General features: G+C 54.2%; 1 protein-coding gene across 1 annotated transcript; it reads left to right on the forward strand.

The window, feature by feature from the left end:
• Positions 1-1,305: 1,305 nt before the first annotated feature.
• On the forward strand, positions 1,306-16,959 carry PTCH2 (patched 2). The gene is made up of 22 exons (XM_055586076.1): positions 1,306-1,659; positions 2,121-2,313; positions 8,495-8,684; positions 8,792-8,861; positions 8,993-9,084; positions 9,842-10,037; positions 10,629-10,750; positions 10,903-11,050; positions 11,127-11,258; positions 11,339-11,494; positions 11,577-11,669; positions 11,924-12,049; positions 12,141-12,259; positions 12,357-12,705; positions 12,798-13,110; positions 13,203-13,345; positions 13,429-13,609; positions 13,736-14,016; positions 14,105-14,242; positions 15,631-15,773; positions 15,860-15,959; positions 16,334-16,959. Exons 1-22 carry the CDS (start codon positions 1,588-1,590, stop codon positions 16,598-16,600), a joined length of 3,624 nt encoding a protein of 1,207 aa, XP_055442051.1. The 5' UTR covers positions 1,306-1,587; the 3' UTR covers positions 16,601-16,959.
• The last annotated feature ends 365 nt before the right edge of the window (positions 16,960-17,324 follow it).

The following is a 17,324-nucleotide window of genomic DNA, read 5'->3' on the forward strand; positions in this document are numbered from 1 at the left end:
GCAAGAGCCATAAAAATGTTCATACTTTTTGACCCAACACACTTCTGGGAATCTGTCCTAAGGACATTTTCCAAATGATTGATACAGAGATTATGTAGTAATATGAAATGTTTATGATGTAATCATAAACAAATTGGAAGAATTGACCAAGATATTGGCCAGAGATAATAGTAGTTGTGTTACAGTAATGCATTTATTGGAGATTCTTTTTATCTTTCTCAAACTTTACATGCTGGTATATTGATTTTACCCTCCTCTGCCATTCAGGGTTAGTCAGTCCGGAACCTGCAGAAACAGCATGCTCAGAGGCCAGATAGTTGATGAAAGTTTAATAAAGGGACTATTTTCTGTTTCCAAGTCATTTCCAAGACTAGTTTCTGCAACTCTCAAATGACTCATTCAACAATTATTGAACACCCACTTATTTCTAGTGAGGCAGGCAGACTTTCAAGTACATAAATTGTATCAAATGCAATAATATATAAATTAAGTGTTACAAGGAGCACAAAGAAAGATGTGCTTTCTGTTAGGAGGGTGGTGTGAATCAAGAAAGGCTTCAAAGGGACATGGTTAACATCTCAGTTTCAGGGTTTTTTTGTTTTGGTTTTTGGTTTTGGAGGTTGGCCACACCACTCGAGCCTGTTCCCCCACTAGGGACTGAACCCCGTTACTTTGGCAGTGAAAGCGCAAAGGCCTAATCACTGGACTGCCAGCGAGTTCCCTCAAGTTCAGTTTTGAAGATGGTCTGCCAAAGCAAAAGGGCCCCAACATGTACAAAGGCAGAAATACATGGCATAACATGGTGGGTTTAGGAAATTCCGTGTAACTCTGCAGGGCTGGAAGGAACACGGGGTGGGTGTGAAGGAACTATGGGAGAGAAGATTTTAGATCCTGCAGGGCCCTATACTCCACGTGGGCTTTGTGTTTTGGAGCTGTAATCAGATTTGCATTTTAGAGAGATGACTATGGCCTCAATGGAGAGAAGGAACTGAATGGGGAGAGAATGCACGCAGAGAACTGTAGAAATAAGTCTTTGGGTCTTGGCTGGGTCGACACCTCTTAGCACTGATCTCTCCTGACTTACATTTGGCCAACGCCTCGCCTCTCCAGGATCTCCCTCCCTCCTCCTCCCCGAAGGCCCGGCGGACGCGCGGGCGGGGAAGCAAGGCAAAGGGTGGCCCTGCCTGGGTGGTCTCCTGCCCCGCCCCCCCCCCCCCCCCGCGGCGCCGTTGCCTAGCAGCAGATCCGGCCGCTAGGCTCCGGGTAATTTGCGGGAGACTCAGCCAATGGGAGGGCGTAGCCCAAGCCCGCTCCCTTTTTCTGGGACTGCAGAAGCTTCCTCGGCACTGCGGTTCCCGTTCCCGGCTAGTTCCTACACGCGTGACCCACTTCGGCTCCGGCTCTGCGCCCCGAGCCGCACTGCCGCACTCCTCACGCTCGCGGACACCACTGCATACCCGTACCCGCGTCTTAGCGGCCCCGCTGAATTCCGACGCGTAGCTCAGCGGTACACCGGACCAGGCCAGTCTATGGGGGCTCCCAGATAACGCAGGTTGGGGGCTCCCATGCCCCCCCATACCCGCCAGCATGGCTCGGCCGCCACCTCTCGGGGAGCTGCCCCCGGGCTACACACCCCCAGCTCGACCTGCAACACCCCAGGTGAGTGGAGGGGAAGGCGGAAGAAGGAACCGGGTCTGCAAAGTGTAACGTCTCTAAATCTTGGGGAAAACTCTGTGTGTGTGTGTGTGTGTGTGTGTGTGTGTGTGTGTGTGGTGTGTGGAAAAACTCTGTGTGTGTGTGTGTGTGTGTGTATATCCTCAGCATCTGGCCGGTGAGAGAGAGGGTGTCTATGTCGACCTCTGTCTACCTGAGAACCCGTGTGTGTGCGTATCCTATCTCAGAAAACGAATCTATGCCTTCTTCAAGTGTGTATTGGGTGGGAGGCAGGGAATGGAGTTAAATTTTTTCCAAGTTTGGGCCTGTGTCTGTGTACGTCCTCCCTGTTTTGCATCCAGAAACCAAGAAGCCAGAGCTTGGCAGAGGATGGAATAAAGAGAAAAGGGAAAGGTTTCATGGGTGGTTGCAGTAATGCCTGGCTGACCCTTCTCTTTCTATCCCAGATCCTAGCTGGGAGCCTGAAGGCTCCGCTCTGGCTCCGTGCTTACTTCCAGGGCCTGCTCTTCTCTTTGGGCTGCGGGATCCAGAGACACTGTGGCAAAGTGCTCTTCCTGGGACTGTTGGCCTTTGGGGCCCTAGCACTGGGTCTCCGCGTGGCCATCATTGAGACAGACCTAGAACAGCTCTGGGTGGAAGGTGAGTTGTGGGCACTGGCTGTAGTTGGTTGGATGTGGTAAGCCCAAGACAGGAATAGGGTGAGAAGCTGGCTATTGAGTTCTAGTGGGCTTTGCTCTGGGTGGAGGGGGCACCTGCCTGCCAGAGCCTGGGCATCTGGGAGCACTGCTCCTCTCACACCCGTAAACGGACATCTGCAGATGGCGGAGCCCGGTGAACAGACATATGGAGCCTGTGAGTGTATGTGTGTTTATTTAGCATTTATTGGCAATCTTTTATATGTATTGACTGCGCTGCAGTGTTTGCAAGGCAACTAAAACAAGACCCATCTTTAAGTAGCAAGGAAAGTAAAATATATGCTGTGATGTAATATACAATATAATACAAAGCAGAAAACAATTGTGTCATATAAGAGAAGACAGGGAGAGATCACATCTGAATAGGAGAAATAGAAGTGTTAGAACTAGAAGGCTGGGAGAACTGATAAATCATCTGGCAGGCCTCTAGGGAGAGTCCCATACACCGAGGCCCCCTGCAAGCGTTTAGTGGAAAAGTGTCACAGAATCTGCACTTTGAGGCAACAGCGGAGTCAAATGGAACCAGATCTTCACTTCCTAAGGGAAGCATTAGATTTAAATGATTTCTTATTAATGGTTTCGACATAACTCTCCTTTCCTGGGGCCTGGTACGATAACCCTTTAACAGAGTCAAACTCCTCTCTGTTCTTTCCTGGGAAATTTGCATTTGTGGGCTCCCCTGAACCTCCCCCAGCCATGGCCCACACCCAAAGGCAGAGCCAGGTTAGACTCTCACACCCCTAAGTTATTTTAAATGCTGGCACGTCTGAGGATCCAGAGCAGATGTTTCTTGGAGCCTGTCTGCCTGTTAGGATCCCACACCTCATCCTACCCTACCCCCCACCCTCTGCAGACTCTCACATCTATACGCACTCCAGGCCAGCCCTGGGGTCCAGAGCAGATGTTTCTCTGTGCCTGCCTGCCTGCCCCCAGCCCCAGGACAAACATGTGCATACACGAACAGACACTTACCCCCACCCACACCACTGCTGCCTGGGTGGTCCCAAATGACTCTTGGATTTCCTGCCACAATAGAGGCTGTCTCCCACCCCTTCTTGCTTCTCCATTTCCCAGATCTTCCCAGTCTAAACACTGCTTCAACCTCCATGTTTCCTCATCCCCTCTCCTGCATTCCAGCACAGGCCAGGCTTGATCTCACTGGGTTTTTGGTGATCTTTGTGGGAGGGTCATATAAAAGGGCAGGAATCAATTCCTAGGTCTTTTTCCTTTGTTTTGGAACATCATTCTGCTCTCTATTGGGGCTGGAGGTGAGTTGAAAGCAGTGATCCTGACCTGGACTTTTCTCTGAGGCTTCTTCCAGCCAACACCCTCGGCAATGAGGACTGAAGGGTATTCTCCATTCCTTTCCTGTTTGGCTAATACAGAAAGCAAAGAGAGAAGCATGGCATTAGCTCTGAGATTTCTGGACTCTCCAGCTTTGCCATGGTGAGATTGGAATGTGACTTCTCGTTCCTAGTCAGTGTTAAATTTTGGGTGAAGGACTCAGAGATAAATTCTCTAAAATAAAAATCCCAGGAAATTCCCTGGTGGTCCAGTGGTTAGGACTCTGTGCTTTCACTGCCGAGGGCCCTGTTCAGTCCTTGGTCAGGGAACTAAGATCTTGCAAACCGGGTGGTCTAGCCAAAAAAATAATAACAAGAAAGCAAAGAAAAATCACAACATAGAGTGCAACTAGTACTTTCAGGAACAGTGATAGAAATGGTTTGAAATTGGAGCTGTCCCTGAAGATAAGGAACATACAGCCCTTCTGTCTAGAAGGCAGGTGACAACCATGTATCAATTGGTGGAACCACAATTCACTCAGATTCCCAAGGCTGAAACCTTGAGAGTCAGTCTCAGTTCCTCTTACTCAGTTAATTGGTTACTAAACAATTAAAATTCTTCCTTCTCAGCCTCTCTCATAAGGGATCCCTTCTTTCCACCCTTGTAGCAGTTGCTCTAGCTAAGGTCTGGCAGTACACTCCTTACTGTATCATTTAGAATGCGTTTAGCCACATTAAGGAGAGAGAAAGGGAAAGAGGGAGAAAGGAGGAGAATTGATTTATTATTTCCCTCCTCGAAGTCTAGCAGTAGAGCGTAGAGAAGTTCCACCAGGGATAATTCAGCAACCTAAGGACATCAGCAAAAGGTTCTTTCTGTCTTTCTCCTCTGCCTTCTTCTGTATGTTGGGCTTTTGCCCTCAGGTTTATCACACTTTCTCCCAAGGTGGCTGCTGCCATGGTAGAAAAGGGAAGTCATGCCTGTCTTGCACACCTTTTTTGAAAGTGAGGAAAATTTTACTACCCACCCCTTCCCACCACTCACCCCCACAGACTTCCCATTTGGTTATTTTGGCAAGAACTATATAGCATCCTATGTCTAAATCCTTCACTTGGCAAAGACACTGGAATTATAAGTGATTGACTTCTTAGACTCATCAAATTTCAGCTTATAAGGCTGGGGAGGGGCCCAACTGCCCTGAATCACTAGGCCTTTCTGGGGATGGCCCAGGAAATCTAGGTCTGTTAAGGGACTGCCCTTTCCCCTCACCTTTAAATCTGCCTCCACACCGCCCTCCTGTGGTGCGTCTAAATCTGACCAAGTCAGTCAGTCTCTGCTTAGTGCTGCCCTTAGTACTTGGTGCTTAGTGCTACGGTGACCCCGTATAGAATCTGCCCACAATACTGGAAACCCGGATTCAATCCCTGGGTCGGAAAGATCCCCTCGAGAGAGAATGGCAACCCACTCCAGTATCTTGCCTGGAGAATCCCATGAACAAAGTAGCCTGGTGGGCTACAGTCCATGGGGTCACAAAGAGTCAGACACAACTGAAGTGGCTTAGCATGCACATGCCCACAGAGTCCTTCCACCACTCTCTACTGGCTTCCAGGGAGTCTCCAGAATCAAGTTCAAGCCCCCTAGCAGAAGGCAATGGCAACCCACTCCAGTATTCTCGCCTGGAAAATCCCATGGACAGAGGAGCCTGGAAGGCTGCAGTCCATGGGGTCGCTAAGAGTCAGACATGACTGAGCGACTTCACTTTCACTTTTCCTTTCATGCACTGGAGAAGGAAATGGCAACCCTCTCCAGTGTTCTTGCCTGGAGAATCCCAGGGACAGGGGAGCCTGGTGGGCTGCCGTCTGTGGGGTCGCACAGAGTCAGACATGACTGAAGCGACTTAGCAGCAGCAGCAGCACACTCTAGGTTGCTTACCCAGCTTTGTCTCTCCCTCACTCTTAGGAGCCCAGCAGTGCTGAGCCCCTGACTGACAGTTACCTGCACACACTTGGTCCAGAACCCCTTTCCCTGGCTTCTTACCCTGGCCAACTCCTGTTCATCATTCACAGCTCAGCTCTGGAATATATTAGGTGATGAAAAAGCCAGGTCATGTCAACTTCTCTGCTTAAAACCTCGCATGGCTCCCATTTCATACAGAGACAGCCTGAGTCTCTACAAAAGCTTACAGGTCCTTACGTGTGAAATTTCTAGACCAAAGATTGTGAACATTTCTGTGGGTCCTAAAACATATTGCAATATCGTGCATGCTCAGTCATATCCGACTCTTTGTGACCCCCATGGACTGCAGCATCTCCTGAAGTTTCTTCACTATCTCCTGAAGTTTGCTCAAACTCATGTCCACTGAGTCGGTGATGCTATCTGGATATGGTTGAAAGATGGTAAGTTGCATTTATTGGATTACCTATAAAATGGACTCTATCCAGCTCTAACCAGTTATATTATCCCTTTTGTAAAGTTTTTAACAGATGTGATGATTTTGAGTATCCTTCCCCTGTTCTGCCTTTCTCCCCACTTACTTACAGTCTCTTTTTTCTTCGGTTCTTTATCATGTTTCTGTCACATCATTTCTCTCCCAGCAACTATTGAATAATAATTCCATATCTGTACCTCTTGGGTACTGGACAACTTCCTAAGCATTTTGCTCATATTGGTTCTGTGTCTTTATTTATTTTTGGCTGCGCTCTGTCTTTGTTGCTGCACACAGGCTTTCTGTAATTGCAGGGAGCAGGGGCTACTCTCTAGTTTCGGTGCACAGGCTTCTCATTGCAGCGACTTCTCGTGTGCAGAGCGTGGGCTCTAGGGTGTGGGCTCGGTAGTTGTGACACATGGGCTTAGTCGCTCCGAGGCATGTGGAATTTTCCTTGAGCAGGGATCAAACCAATGTGCCCTGCATTGACAGGCAGATTCTTAACCACTGGACCACCAGGGAAATCCCATCACATTGATTCTCAATCCACCAAGGTGGGCATTGTCCCATTTCTCAGATGAGGAAATTGCAGATCAGAGAGACTAAGTACCCCAAGCATCAGAGCCAAGACCCAAAGCCGGGTCTGTTCGGAAGCCTTTGTGCTCCCCGACACCTGCTGTCTCTTCTGGCCTGCCCAGTACACCCCATTCATCTTCCTTGTAACCGTCACCATCACTGTCAGCCAAAACATAGCTTTCTCTTCCTCATTTTCTCTGAGGACTCCTTATTCTCTTTGATGCTGTATTTTATTATTTCTAACATTTATTTATTTGGCTGTGTCGGTTCTTAGTTGCAGGACTCGGAATCTTCATTGCAGTATGTAGGATCTTCCATTGAGGCAAATGTGCTTGCTTAGTTGCCTCAAGGCATGTGGGGTTTTATTAATTCCCGGATCAGGGACTGAACCCATGCCCCTTGTACTGGAAGGCAGATTCTTAACCACTGGACCACCAGGGAAGTCCTTTGATACTGTTTTAAATTATGCCTGTCCCTTTCTCTTGCTTTCTCATTAGCTCTGTCTTGTTGCTTCTTTCTCCCAAACCTCAGCCCCCCCAGCAAACTCCCTTACTATGGGGAGCTTATCTCTGCCCTCCGCTCCTGTCCCCCCTTGTGGCATCTCTGGCCTAAGCCCAGTGAAATAAACACTGCGGTACAGGTCTGCAGAAGTGGGGAGTCAGGAAAGGAAGAAAAGAAGTATGTGGAATTGACAGCAGAGAAGGAAGGATGGCTGTGTGAGGCTGTTCATGAGCGGGGAGGGTCAGGAATGTGACTGGGAGAGGGGATGAGCAAAGGAGTGCATCTGTGATGAACATGACCAAGGGTTTGGGGCTTTCATGAGTGAGGGGATTATGCGGGTTTGAAAGAGATGGGGGGGGGGGTATGATGATCCCAAGTGGGACTGGAGTCTTGGAGAAGCAGTCCAGTGGGCCCAGGGATGGCAGTGACCTACAGGAAGAGGCCCCAGATGGGGGAAAGCAGAACTGGGCCTAAGACCAGGCCAAGTCCACAAAGCCCCCGGGGTGGTTTGGCCTTAGCCCTTGCCTCCCCCAAACCACAGTCAGGTCATAGCATCCCGCAAACCTCCCCGCCTCCCCAGACCTCTGGTACAGAGCTGGCCTCCGCAGCCAGGGTAATGCAGGACTTGATTAAGAAGATGAAGGCAGACCTGGTCCTGGGATTCCTCAGTGTCTGGACTGAGAAACTGGTGAACGGGATCTTCCCCCAGCCCACTTTGATGCCACCTCTGCCAGGGTCCTGGAGCTGTTTCCTGAGAGGAAGCAGTATGCTGGCAGCGTCACCCTGAAAGGCCATGTGACCCTCCCCCTCACCTGTGCCACTACAGAGCCATTATTGGCAGACATTCACCCAGCCACCCACCCTCTTTACAGAGCAGTTTGCAGAAAGGTGTATGGATATAAACCACTGTCCGGGACAACCTGAAATAGGAACCAGCCCCAGCACTAGACCTGTTCCTTCAGGAGACCCTCCAACAGCAGCCTCCCTCGTTGTCCTCCCCGCCGGAACAGAGACAGACTGAGTGGGGGCCCCCTTACCGGGACACCAAAGCCCCACCCTGGCCCCGCTCCTGTGGATCTCTCACGTTTATTTACTCCAAACACAGCCAGCCGGGTTCATGCTGAAACCTTAGGTCTCACAAGAGTCCCAAAGAGCCACACAGCTGGGCCTCTCCACTCCAGATTCTGAAACGAGGGCCAGGAACCTGGGGCCTCAGCGTGGCCATCAAGGAGAAGTTTTTCCCTCTTGTTCTGGGAAGCCTCTGGAGTTGGGGTCCCACACTCCCTGGAGCTTGGATCCACCGAGGCTCTTGCCCCCCAGCTTTCTCTCTCTGCTCTGGCAGTGGGCAGCCGGGTGAGCCAGGAACTGGAATACACCAAGGAGAAGCTGGGGGAGGAGGCTGCGTATACCTCCCAGATGCTGATACAGACCCCGCGCCAGGAGGGGGAGAACGTCCTCACGCCCGAGGCACTTGACCTCCACCTCCAGGCAGCCCTCACCGCCAGTAAAGTGCAAGTATCCCTCTATGGAAAGTGAGTCTGGCTGAGCCCCCGAGCAGCTGGGAGCGAGAGGTGCCACAGCAGGGCTGGAGCCGGAGTCGCCCTCTTCTACTGACGTCCCATGCCACTGGCTATTGCAGGTCCTGGGATCTGAACAAAATCTGCTACAAGTCAGGAGTTCCCCTAATTGAAAATGGAATGATTGAGCGGGTGAGTCTCCTGCACTGTTCTCTGAGAGAGGGTAGAGGTGGAGCCTTCTCTGCAGTAGGGGAGGTGGTGGGGGTGGAGTAGGGGGCATTGCGGGGGCAGGACTGATGTTTGGCCTGGGATGTCCCTGGCAGATGATTGAGAAGCTGTTTCCCTGCGTGATCCTCACCCCCCTCGACTGCTTCTGGGAGGGAGCCAAACTCCAAGGGGGCTCTGCCTACTTGCCGTGAGTGCCGCTGCTGCTGCTCCGGGGTCCTGCTTCATCCCCTGCCAGGACTTCCCCAACAGAAAGGAGGGATGGTGAGCAAAAGCTCACCAGGGCCTGATTACCACCCAGGCCAGGGTCAGAGCACAGGCAGCCTCAGGGCTCTCTCCTCATCCCCCTTCTCTTCACCTCCAAAGGAAAGGCAGGCCTGTCTTATTTAGATAAAACACGAAGATCTGTAAGATCTGAACAAAGGAGAAAAAAGATCCCCAGGAGAATGGATACATGTATGTGCATGGCTGAGTCCCTTTGCTGTCCACCTGAAACTATCACAACATTGTTATTGGCTGTATTCCAATATAAAATCAAAAGTTTTTTTGTTTTGTTTTGTTTTTTAAGAAAAGATCCCCAGAAAGAGACTTTGCCAGGGAGAGTTAGCTAGGTGTCAACTCAGCTGCTGCCCAGGCCGGAAAGAAAACCTGTTAGAGGCAGGCACCTATATGGTTATATATGAGAACCAAGGATAGACGGTTTGGGAGGGAATGAAATGGGGCTTTTGTGGGTCTTCTCCTTGTGTTAAGTACCATCTGTCTTGAGTTCTGTCTCAGCTCCTGCATCCATTCAGAGTTCACTGCAGCAACCTGCTGGACTGAGCCTCCACAGAGAGGGACAGATGAGCAGCTAGGAGTGGGGTGGGCTACCCCATGGGTCCCATGGCAGCAGTCTGGAGGATGGGCACTGATCCCTGATCCTCACCAACCACAAGCTCTCCCTGCAGGGGCCGCCCAGACATCCAGTGGACCAACCTGGACCCAGAGCAGCTGCTTGAGGAGCTGGGCCCCTTTGCCTCCCTTGAGGGCTTCCGGGAGCTGCTAGACAAGGCACAGGTGGGCCAGGCCTACGTGGGTCGGCCCTGTCTGCACCCTGACGACCTCCAGTGCCCACCTAGTGCCCCTAACCATCACAGCAAGCAGGTGGGTTCCAGCCAGGTCTGCTAGGGAAAGGTTATTTCCTTCCCTTTCCCCTCGTGTTCCCCTGTTCCTGGAGACAGCAGACTGCTCTATGCTCTGCCCCATATTTCCTGGACACTGTTACCCTCTCCACACTGCACTCAACACCTAGAGTTTTCCATTCCCATTTAGCTCTCCTAAGGACCCAAGTAGCATATGAATCCCTTTGGCTTTTTCTAAGCCCAGAAAGGCTTGACTTCATCAAAACACACGTGTACAGAGAGACAAGACAAATTAGATAAGCATGGGTGTCATACCTGGTTTCCTGAGTGTCTGTGTGGCCCTGTGAATGTGGACCTTTTCCCAAAACCACCGAAGTTCAGCCAGCTCCTCCCTGCAGCCTGTTTCTAGGCCTCTGCTCCCTCTTGTGGCCTCCTCCCTGCCAGACTCTAGCTGTTCGCTTACAGGGCAGGCAAGAGGCTCAGCACAACAGTATATACACCCCAGGCCCACAGAGCTCCGTGGCAAGCATGGTTCCTGGAGGTGCCCACCCAGAGATACCTGGTTACCCACAAGTAGGGCCTGGAGTAACGAGCTTCTCTCCACCCGCTCCAGGCTCCCAACGTGGCTCAGGAGTTGAGTGGGGGCTGCCATGGCTTCTCCCACAAGTTTATGCACTGGCAGGAGGAGCTGCTGCTGGGAGGCATGGCCAGAGACCCCCAAGGACAGCTGCTGAGGTAGGACCGCCCTCCCGGGAGTTGCCAAGGGGACGCCCCAGGCATGGGGAGCCACACCCTGATGCCAGGCAGCTCTGGCAAACGCCCCTTGCACATGCCCTCCTGGTCATTGAGACCAGCCCTGACTCCTGCTTCTCCTACACCACCGCCAGGGCAGAGGCCCTGCAGAGCACCTTCCTGCTAATGAGCCCCCGCCAGCTCTACGAGCACTTCCGAGGTGACTACCAGACGCATGACATCGGCTGGAGCGAGGAGCAGGCTGGCACGGTCCTTCAGGCCTGGCAGCGACGCTTTGTGCAGGTCAGTGTGGAGCCAACGAGCGCATCGCCCGAGGCTGCTGCTTCCTCCTGCACCTCACACCACCCTGTCTCTCCAGCTGGCCCAGGAGGCCCTGCCCGAGAACGCATCCCAGCAGATTCACGCCTTCTCCTCTACCACCCTGGATGACATCCTGCACGCCTTCTCTGAAGTCAGCGCTGCTCGCGTGGCGGGGGGCTACCTGCTCATGGTGGGTCCTCTTGGCGCCTTGCCCCCTACCACCAGCCCCACCTGGGAGCCCCCATCCCAGACTGCCCTCTCTCCCTACAGCTAGCCTATGCCTGTGTGACGATGCTGCGGTGGGACTGTGCTCAGTCCCAGGGTGCAGTGGGCCTCGCTGGTGTGCTGCTGGTGGCCCTGGCAGTGGCCTCGGGCCTGGGGCTCTGTGCCCTGTTGGGCATCGCCTTCAACGCTGCCACTACCCAGGTAGGCCAGGTCTGCAGGCAGACTTGGGGCTCACAGCCTGGGCTGCTCAGATCCTCCAACTGCCTGCCCCATGCCCCTCCAGGTGCTGCCTTTCTTGGCACTGGGCATCGGCGTGGACGACATATTCCTGCTGGCACACGCCTTCACAGAGGCTCCACCTGGCACCCCTCTCCAGGTGAGGCCTCGTCCTCCTGCCTGGGTTCATCCCAGGCCGTGCTGCTGAGGGCCTCAGAGCCTCTCGGTTTAAGTGACTTGGGGCTGGTAATAAGCCTCTCTGTGCCTCTCTTCCTCACCTGTGAACAGGGGTGACCGTAGTGTTTGTGTGGTAAGGGTTGTGGTGAGGATCGGGAATTCGAGCGCTTAGAACAGGGCCATAAACAGCTGCTGTGTGGCTCCTGCCCCGCCCCCCACTCGGCCTTGTCCTGGCAGGAGCGCACGGGGGAGTGTCTGCGGCGCACAGGCACCGGTGTCACACTCACATCCGTCAACAATATGGTCGCCTTCTTCATGGCCGCCCTAGTCCCCATCCCTGCACTTCGGGCCTTCTCCTTGCAGGTGAGGCCTCACCCATGGGGCCCAGGCTCGGGTGGGCATGGAGCCTAGTGGGCTTCATCCAGGTTTTGTGCCCCTCCTGTCCACCCCGCAGGCAGCCATAGTGGTGGGCTGCAACTTTGCAGCCGTGATGCTTGTCTTCCCAGCGGTCCTCAGCCTGGACCTGCAGCGGCGCCACTGCCGGCGCCTGGATGTGCTCTGCTGCTTCTCTAGGTACCCCTGTCCCACCGGGCCGTCCCTCCTGAGCCCCATCCCGTCCTGTCCCCTTGGCACCATTTCCAGACCCCCGCCCCCTCTCTGCCTCTTCCAGCCCCTGCTCTGCTCGGGTGATTCAGATTCTGCCCCAGGAGCTGGGGAACGGGACGGTACCAGTGGGCGTTGCCCACCTGACTGCCACGGTTCAAGCCTTTGCCCACTGTGAAGCCAGCAGCCAACATGTGGTCACCATCTTGCCTCCCCAAGCTCACCTGGTGCCGCCACCTTCTGACCCTTTGAGCTCTGAGCTCTTCAGCCCAGGAGGGTCCACACGGGACCTTCTAGGGCAGGAGGAGGGGACAGGGCAGAAGGCAGCCTGCAAGTCCCTGCCCTGTGCCCGCTGGAATCTTGCCCATTTCGCCCGCTCTCAGTTTGCACCCTTGTTGCTCCAGTCCCCCACCAAGGTAAGCCTCCAGGCCCAGGCAGCTCGAGGCGGGACACGGCACAGACTTCTTAGATGTCTCTGGGCCTCCAGCTTAGTCACCTTTCCCCACAGGCTGTAGTACTGGTACTTTTTGGGGCTCTCCTGGGCCTGAGCCTCTATGGAGCGACCTTGGTGCAGGACGGTCTGGCCCTGACTGATGTGGTGCCGCGTGGCACCAAGGAGCATGCCTTCCTGAGCGCCCAGCTCAGGTACTTCTCTCTGTACGAGGTGGCTCTGGTGACACAGGGTGGCTTTGACTACGCCCACTCCCAACGCGCCCTCTTTGATCTGCACCAGCGCTTCAGTTCCCTCAAGGCCGTGCTGCCCCCACCGGCCACCCAGGCACCCCGCACCTGGCTGCACTACTACCGCAGCTGGCTACAGGGTGAGAGGCGAGGAGGCGGGCAGGGAGGGTGCGGCCAGCAGGAGCCCCCAGAGCCCACAGGCCAATTGGACTCCTTCCCCGTCCTCTGCCAGGAATCCAGGCTGCGTTTGACCAGGACTGGGCTTCTGGGCGCATCACCCGCCACTCATACCGCAATGGCTCTGAGGATGGGGCCCTGGCATACAAGCTGCTTGTCCAGACCGGGGATGCCCAGGAGCCTCTAGATTTCAGCCAGGTTGGAAGAGGACTGGAGGGCAGGGGAGCACAGAGGGGCTCCAGGACCCATGGGCCCAGCCTTAACCCCCTCTGCCTCTGCAGCTGACCACCAAGAAGCTGGTGGACAAGGAAGGGCTGATCCCACCCGAGCTCTTCTACATGGGGCTGACCGTGTGGGTGAGCAGTGACCCCCTGGGTCTGGCAGCCTCACAGGCCAACTTCTATCCCCCACCTCCTGAGTGGCTGCATGACAAGTACGATACCACGGGGGAGAATCTTCGCAGTGAGTTCTGGGGGAGCCCGAACTGCCTGGGCCCAAGCCCACCCAGGCCCTCCCCTGAAGCCCTGCCCACTGCTGCCAGAGCTCACCGGCCGCCCCTCCCTCTCCCTCCGACCCCTCCCTCCACAGTCCCGGCGGCCCAGCCCTTGGAGTTTGCCCAGTTCCCCTTCCTCCTGCGCGGCCTCCAGAAGACTGCAGACTTCGTGGAGGCCATCGAGGGGGCCCGGGCAGCGTGTGCCGAGGCCGGCCAGGCCGGGGTGCATGCCTACCCCAGCGGCTCCCCCTTCCTCTTCTGGGAGCAGTACCTGAGCCTGCGGCGCTGCTTCCTGCTGGCGGTCTGCATCCTGCTGCTGTGTACTTTCCTCGTCTGTGCCCTGCTGCTGCTCAACCCCTGGACGGCTGCGCTCATAGTGAGTCTTGCAGGAGTGGGGCTAGAGGGACCCATAGCTCCCCCACCTGCCCTGCCCAGGAGCCCTGGGTGAGCCCTGCCTTCCCCAGGTACTGGTCCTGGCGATGATGACTGTGGAGCTCTTTGGCATCATGGGTTTCCTGGGCATCAAGCTGAGTGCCATCCCGGTGGTGATTCTTGTGGCCTCCATAGGCATCGGTGTCGAGTTCACTGTCCACGTGGCTCTGGTGAGCACAGGCACTAGGAGGGGGTGGGCCAGCTGATTGCGTTTTCAACAAATAGTGTGTGCTCAGTACTGGGGAGATGAGAGCAATACAGACACACTTTACCTTCCAGAGTGTAGAGATAAACAATAAACAAGTAAATAAATAGCCATTTCAGCAGAGAGGAGAGACAAAGGCCTGACCAGAATGGGATGAGGACAGAATGGCAGATGAGAAAATGAGAACTGACAGTTATTTTGGATGGATTTACTGTGAATCAGGGAGATGGGGTGGTAGCTAGATGACAGTACGCATAAGGCGAGATCCTTCCAGCACAAAGATGCAGAACACAGGTGGGCTGGCCTCTCCCACAGCTTCGTGTTCTCCAGCAGAAGAGGGATGGCAGTGGGGTGGGGGCAGTGGACCCGTTGGGAGCTCCAACACAAACCTGGCCAGACCCCACAAACAGCTTCCTTCATTCTTCCCCCATAAAATCCTTATTATTTTTCTGATTATAAGAACAACATACTCCTTGGGGGACAAAAAAGTCACCATGCAGAAAAATACCGAGAAAGAATCAGAAAGCCTCTGAAATGCCACCCTGAGAAGTATCCATCCTTCTAGACCAGGCATCAGCAAACTTTTTCTGAAAAGAATCAGATAGTAATATTTTAGGCTTGTCAGGCCATATGATCTTTCTACCAGTGTAGCACAAGAGCAGCCATAGATGATAGATGCTGCATGGGTGTGGCCGGGTTTCAATAAAACTTTATTTACAAAAACATGGGACAGGGTATAGGTGGCCAACCTAGTCTGAAAGAAAGTGAAAGTCACTCAGTCATGTCCAACTCTTTGCCACCCCATGGACTATACAATCCATAGCATTCTCCAGGCCAGAATACTGGAGTGGCTTCAGTTCTCCAGGGGAACTTCCCAACCCAGGAATCAAACTGGGTCTCCTGCATTGCAGGAGGATTCACCAGCTGAACTAGATGAATGAGACAGAGATGTCTAGAACAGGTTGGGCTTCCCTTGTGGCTCAGCTGGTAAAGAATCTCCCTGCAATGTGGGAGACCTGGGTTCCATCCCTGGGTTGGGAAGATCCCCTGGAGGAAGGCATGGCAACCCACTCCAATATTCTTACCTGGAGAATCCCCATGTACAGAGGAGCCTGGTGGACTACAGTCCATGGAGTCCCAAAGAGTCAGACACAACTGAGCGGCGAAGCACACAACACATCTCACTCATCTATACAGGGTTACCTACATGGAGTTGTGCTTGGGTCCTGCGCAGTTCCCAGGAACTCAGTTCACCTGGCCACCTGTGGGCCAGGCATGGGTGAGCCCTGGGGACATAGATGAGCTGGCCGTGGTTGGTCAAGGAGCAGCTCCAGGACCACTTTGTTCCCCCAGGGCTTCCTGACCGCTCAGGGTAGCCGGAACCTGCGGGCTGCCCGGGCCCTGGAGCGCACATTTGCCCCAGTGACCGATGGGGCCATCTCCACGTTGCTAGGTCTGCTCATGCTTGCTGGCTCCAACTTTGACTTCATCGTAAGGTAGGGGAGGGCTCAGGGCAAGGAGGCAGGGCTGGCCTGCACTGGATACAGGACCTGACCCGGCTGACCTCTCTTAACACCCCCAGGTACTTCTTTGTGGTGCTGACAATACTTACACTCCTGGGCCTCCTCCACGGGCTCGTGCTGCTGCCGGTACTGCTGTCCATCCTGGGCCCCCCACCAGAGGTGACCACACCATCCTGCTCCCAGCCCACGGGGCGGGGTGGGATAGAACCAAAACAAAACACCCTCAGTGGCCAGCAGACAGGGCTCAACTCACAGGGCCCCTTCCCCATGAAGTACCACCAACTGAAGTTAGCAGCCTCCGCTTTTGCCCAGACATCATGTCCCTGCCCTCCAGCCCTCCAGTTAACTTCTTCCTGAGACCCACCTTAGCCTTTAGATGAAGGATTGGCCCCTGGTCTCAACATTCTGTCCCTTGTTAGCTCTTGTGTCCTGCTGAAGCCACCAAAGACCCCAGCTTCCCAACCAGGAAGTTGCTGAAGGGGGCTGAGTCCCCAGTAGCCCCCAGGCTCACTGGGGCTGCTGTTTCCCCCCAGGTGGTACAGATGTACAAGGAGAGCACAGAGGTCCTGAGCCCCCCAGCTCCACAGGGAGGAGGGCTTAGGTGGGGGGTACCCTCCACCCTGCCCCAGATCTTTGCCAGAGTGACTACCTCCATGACTGTGGCCCTCCACCCACCCCCACTGCCTGGTGCCTACATCCACCCAGCCTCTGAGGAGCCTACTTGGTCACCTGCTGCCACACCAGCTGCCAATGGCCCCAGCAACCTCGGGTCTAGGGGACTGTGTCCAGCCACGGGGTGAAAGAGCAGCCAAAGCATGGAGATCCCATTCAGGCCACATGAAGTCATTGGGAAGCAGTGGGGCATTGCTGAAGACAGGGCGGACTCCTGGGGAGCCCTGCTGCTGCCGCCACCTCATTCCCTCCCCAGATGGGGCCATCGGAGACCTCCCTGAAATCCACACAAAGCCGCCACTGTCTAGGCCGTGAGCAGCCTTGCATGCCCGGCTCTGGGCCTGAGCCTGTGTCTGGGTGGGGTAAAAGCCAGCACTTCAGGCTGCGGTGCAGCCCAGACCCCCCTACCCACCCGACACTGCTGCCCCCAGCAGACCAAGCCTGAGGGATCGTTAGCACCCTTTGCTGGACCTGGTCCCCGCTGCTTGGTGACCCCTAAGGAGGCGCTCTGTATCCCCGCCCATCTCTCACCACATAAATTATTTATATGGAGATGTTTATTTTTGTAGTTTGGATGTTAGCTATGCTGAAAGTTTTATTTTTAAAAGAGTGAAATATATTCTATGTGAGCTCATCTCAATTGACGTTGGTGCTTTGTGTTTGTATAGCTGTGAGTTTGCACACAGAAGTGTCAGGGCCTGAGGTCCTAGCCCTCTAGTCCTCCATGTGTTTATTCGCCTGGCAAGTGAAGATGACTTGGTAACATGGTCTGGCTGAAGTGCTTAGTACACAAAATGCTCCAAATGTTTTTGGTGTCAAAACCCTACTGTGCGGCTTTCAGAGCCATCATAA

This window comes from Bubalus kerabau, chromosome 6 (assembly GCF_029407905.1).
Source record: "Bubalus kerabau isolate K-KA32 ecotype Philippines breed swamp buffalo chromosome 6, PCC_UOA_SB_1v2, whole genome shotgun sequence".
Taxonomy (NCBI): domain Eukaryota; kingdom Metazoa; phylum Chordata; class Mammalia; order Artiodactyla; family Bovidae; genus Bubalus; species Bubalus kerabau.